Below are 5,225 nucleotides of genomic sequence, written 5' to 3'. Positions count from 1 at the left end.
ATATGAGATTGTACCTCTGCAGAGGATCTATATGAGATTGTACCTCTGCAGAGGATCTATATGAGACTGCACCTCTGTAGAGGATCTATATGAGACTGCACCTCTGCAGAGAATCTATATGAGACTGTACCTCTGCAGAGGATCTATATGAGATTGTACCTCTGCAGAGGATCTATATGAGACTGCACCTCTGCAGAGATCTATATGAGATTGTACCTCTGCAGAAGATCTATATGAGACTGCACCTCTGTAGAGATCTATATGAGGTTGTACCTTTGCAGAGGATCTATATGAGACTGCACCTCTGCAGAGGATCTATATGAGACTGCACCTCTGCAGAGGATCTATATGAGACTGCACCTCTGCAGAGGATCTATATGAGACTGTACCTCTGCAGAGGATCTATATGAGATTGCACCTCTGTAGAGGATCTATATGAGATTGCACCTCTGCAGAGGATCAAGTTCAGGCCTCCAACTTCTTTTTGTCCACCACCCAATACACACAAATAGGTGTCTGTAATGATGACACTTATAGTCTTTCTTAAGTGTAAGCCAAAAGTATGTCTTCACCCCTACAATCTCTGCACTCGGGAGGTGAGGCAGGATACAGGTTAGAGACCAGCCTGAGCTACATTTTGAAACTCTATTAAAAGGAAATGGAGAGGGAGAAGAAAGAGGCAGAGGGAAGGACTGACACCCACTCACCCAAGGAAAGGCCAATGTCTTGACTCTTTAGCGCCCATCTGTAGCCCACTGAGCAACACATCCTAGGCACTCACACATCTATTTAATAATGGCTACTATGGGGCTAGCCAGGAATGCAGAGGCAGAGGGATCATTTAACAGAGGAACTTAAGACCAGCCCAGAAGAACACAGTGAGACCGCATCAAAAGCAAAACGCAGCTGCTACTTACGCACCTTAGCATGGCTGCTCTAAACCTGCGCAATATTAACTCCAACAATCCTAGAGGTAAGGACGATTACAGCCTCCGTCTCCAGATGAGGAAGCTGTGACACGACATAGTTATGATCAGTTAAGACCAAAGGGAGGCAACACAAGCAACAGAGTTCCTACCAGACATATATGAGTCACCGCAACGTCTTAAAATGGAGAAGATTAAGACAAACTGCAATAGCTAGGACCTGCACTGGATCATAAAGTAAGACAAATACTTTTCCGTCTTCTATTTTGTAATACTCTACCCTGCCTCTCCTCAAAGGGTTCAAAGCCTTTATCTCATTGCTTCTGAATGCTCTAGCAGGAGAAGAAAAAAACAAAACAAAACAAAAAAACACAACAGACTGAGAGGTTTCTCCCCCACAGCTACATAAAATGACTTGGACAACAGAGGGAGAACTGAATCAAAGAATTTTTTTTTATGTTTCAGTTTTCTTTGTACAAGCAAAACTCTTCTCAAAAACAACATTTTAAGAGTTCTACTTAATCTATATCACTATCATCACCAGTACACAGCTCAGGCTGACCTGGGACATACAATCTTCCCATCTCAGCCACTGACTTGAGTGAATATAAATCTATCAAAATAAGAGGTTTGGCATTCTTCCCAGGTCTCTGTGGTTGAAAGTGAAATTCTTAAAAACAGCATTATGTATTATTACAAATGGCATACAAAAAAATATAATAGATTGATTTCTAAGGTTGCCATCTCTTTAGTTCAGTGTCTTCAAATTATAGTTAGTCTCTAATTTTCAGTTGCTCAAATACTCCACTGTGGTAAGCAGAGGAGGGCTTGTTAGGTTAAGAACCGAGGCCCCCTTCCCGTCATGTTCTGAGTCCCTATTAATCAGAAACCAACCCTCACAGAAGAAATTTGAGACAACCTCCAAGTGACTTTGACCTTACCAAAAAGCTCCAGCCAGCACAAAGGGCTAATTGTCCTCCAAGGACTGGCTCTACTTTCTAACACCTTTACTTAAATAACCAGGACAACAGCATCCTTCAGCTAGACACAGAAAGAGGCACTTAAAAACTCTGGTGCCGCCTCACCCCCAAAATGTAAAACCCTGGTATGGAACAAAATCAATTTGTTCCCTACCCTCTCATCTGTGTCCTCCTCGGATTTTATAGAGATGGGCACATTCCAAAGGGTGAAGAAAGTTTAAATATGCAAAAATTAGATCACGATGCAGTCAACCAGAAAAGCCAATTAAGCAAAAATACAAAGGTGTTTTTGAATGTCTTAGGTTTGCCTTTAAAGAAAATAAAAGCCAACCAAGATGCTTCAAATTTTGAAAATCTTCAACTCTCTAAATTAAATCTATTCTGAGTTGGTTTTTTTGGTTTTGGTTTTTTTGTTTTGTTTTATTTTTTTAAGAGTAACTCCGAAATAGTCACTTTAAAGTAAGGGCAGAAACAGAGGGCTTTAAAGCAAAGCAGCTTCTTCTGACGGGAGAAGTTGCTGCCAAACACTGTCAGGCAGGCATACCTACCCTCTGGGTCCAGAAAAACAGGAGCTGCCTCGCCAGCTGCTCTGGACAGCAAGTGTCTAAAGTCTCAAAAGCACAACTTCAGAAAAGTAGTTACCACCCTAGTGGTTTTTATGTCCTGAAGTAAAATAAGATCTTTTGCCTGGTGGTGGTGGCACACACCTGTAATCCCAGCACAGGGAGGCAAAGGCAAGCAGATCTCTGAGTTTGAGGCCAGCCTGGTCTACAGAACTAATTCCAGGACAGCCAAGGCTACACAGAGAAACACTGTCTCAAAAAAAAAAAAAAATCTTTTAAAAATACCTATACTTTGTGTGTGTGTGTGTGTGTGTGTGCGCATGCATGTGTGTATTCACAGTGGCCTATATGTGGAGGTCAGCAGACAACTTTCAAGAGTAGGTTCTCTCCTGATCAACTCAGGGCATCAGGATTGGCAGCAGGTACATGTACCAACTAAGCTATCATGCTGACCCAAAACAAGGGCTCTTTAAATTGCTATCCTGGGCAATAGAACAGTATCATTGAGGGCCCTATCAGGACTTACCAGGTGGTAAGCAGGTGGATCTCTGTGAGTCCACCAGCATGTCTTTAAACACCCCCTTCTGTAGTCTCAGACAAAGTTATTAAACATACAGCAAAGAGTATAGGGTCCAACTTACAAGTTCACCTTAAGTGATAATAAAACACCTGTATCAGATTCCAATATCTTTGACTGCTAAATTAAGACTCTTAGGACCCCCCTACCATGGTTACACAGCCGGAATCCATAAGACAGAACCTGGGACATGGCATTTTTAATACACTCCTGAGGTTATTTTAATCTACACTGCAGCTCGAGAATCACTAAATACAAACCAAGGACATATCTGCTGTTAGGTTGTGCCCGGTATACCTACCCACATGGAAAGTCAGTAGCTTCTCTCATCAACTTCCTAAGGAGACCGTGGTAAAAGTTAAACCCTCTAGTTCCCCACCAATTGCAGTTCAAGGAGGATCAAAGATCTTGCAGTATTTAAAGTGATCTGAAGCCTCTGACACATTCCGAGGGGTTGGAGGGGAGGGGGGAATCAAGTCAAGAAGGGCAAGTTTTTCAAGGGTCAGGGCCGCCCCACTCTACTCCCAACAACAACAACAACAACAACAATGCATTTCTTAACTCCTTCATCATAAGTAACATCTCTGACCAATTAATTTCTAACACCCATTAGATATCCTTTTCTGTGGCAACTCCAAATCCTATTTAGAGGACATCTTCGCAGGGCTGCCTCTTGACTGGATTGCAAGCACTTCACACACACACATACCAGTGCAGTCCGAAAGCGCCCAGAGACTTCAGAAACACCCAACCTAACTGGGGGCTCGGTCCCCATACCAAGCACCCCAATTCAAAGCAACTTTCTCACTCTCCGCTTAGCCTTTCCGAATTCTGCCTCCGGGTCTCGAGCCCTTGCCACCTCTCTCCCCAGGGTATCCTCCCACCTCGTCTCAGATCCCCGAGGCCCAGGCCCCGCGCCGCCCCGCGGCCCTCTCCTACTGGCCGCCTCCTCCTGGGGTTGTTTTGCTGACGGAGATGCCACCCTCCGATTTTCCTCTCTCCTTCGGGCCTGTCCTTACCCGCCGGCAGCGGGGCTTCGGCGACGTCGCCGGCAGGGCCAAGCTCGGCCGCTCCGCCGCCCGCGGGGGAGGAGGGACAACTGTGGCTGTGGGAGCACTTGATGTCGCGGAAGAACTTCTGGGTCTCTCGCAGGTTCTGTCGCAGCCGTCCCAGGTAGCGGCGGTAGCGGCTGAAGCCCCGGCACAGCTCGCGGATCATTCCGCCGCCTCCGGGACCCGGGCCCGACACGGACTCGCCGGCCCACGGCTGCCTGTCGGCCTCCATCGCTCAGCCAGCTGTCTTCGCGGCTGGCTGCGCCGCTGGCCCGGCCCCCTCCTCCCGCCCCCTAGCGCTCAGAGAAGGCGGAATCCGCCTCCCGACGCCCCTGCCGGCGCTCCGCACGGCCTCCAGCCTCCGTCACTGCTGCGGCAGAGCAGCCAGAGCTGCCTGGCTCCGGCCAGAACCTTACTCCGCTCCCCAGCGGAGCGAGGGACGAGCTCACAGAGGCACCGTCGCTGCGCGGGCTCCTGGGACTTGTAGTCTGGGCTGGGTGGAATGCCACAACGCCCACAGGGAAACAAGCAAGCTAGCGGGTGGACCCTACTGATCCCTGTGCTTACACTCTTCTCGTTTAAAAGGTGTTCTTGCACTGTACACGAATTCCTAAGGAAAGGCAGAACCCGCAGAGTATGAACCCCGGCAGAAATGGGGTACCTCAAATCTAGGAGAAAGAAAGATTTTAATAGTAGAAGGAAATAAGGCCGAGGACAAAAATATGTCTGTGGTTCCCCCAAATGGTTACAACAGATAATAGAGAATTGGTTGAAAATACCCGGAGAATAGTGAAAACTCTACTGTTTGTGTTGCAGTCTACTTTTTCTTTTTTCCCTGCTCTAGATGTGGAAAGTGGGTAGGGGTGTGGAAGGGTACCGGGTGAGACCTAAAAGAAAGGACAGTTGATTTCTTGTAGAGCCCACAGGGGTAAAGGGAAGTTGAAGTCAGTAGCCTTCTAAACTGATTATCTTAACAAGGCTTCTTGCCAGTGTGCCAGACTTCCATCGACGCAGACTGTCACGGACTCCATGACACGCAAACCACAAACCGGACAGAACTTGACACCAGTCACCTCTTCACCTGATTGTATTTTGAGTAACTTGGGCTCAATGTGAAATGTGAAGGC

The 5,225-nt window shown here is 47.0% G+C and overlaps 1 protein-coding gene across 2 annotated transcripts in view; it reads right to left on the bottom strand.

Moving 5' to 3' along the window:
- Positions 1 to 4,786, bottom strand: part of Dstyk (dual serine/threonine and tyrosine protein kinase) — a 50,585-nt gene extending 45,799 nt beyond the window's left edge. For both annotated transcript variants that reach the window (XM_021162901.2, XM_029476596.1), the window contains exon 1: positions 4,066 to 4,786. In XM_021162901.2, the coding sequence (XP_021018560.1) occupies positions 4,066 to 4,330 (265 nt within the window). In that variant the 5' untranslated portion in view covers positions 4,331 to 4,786. The remainder of the gene's footprint in view (positions 1 to 4,065) is intronic.
- Positions 4,787 to 5,225: the final 439 nt, after the last annotated feature.

The sequence above is a fragment of the Mus caroli genome, chromosome 1 (genome assembly GCF_900094665.2).
Source record: "Mus caroli chromosome 1, CAROLI_EIJ_v1.1, whole genome shotgun sequence".
In the NCBI taxonomy this organism is placed as follows: Eukaryota; Metazoa; Chordata; class Mammalia; order Rodentia; family Muridae; genus Mus; species Mus caroli.
This window is presented reverse-complemented; position numbering and strand designations above follow the sequence as displayed.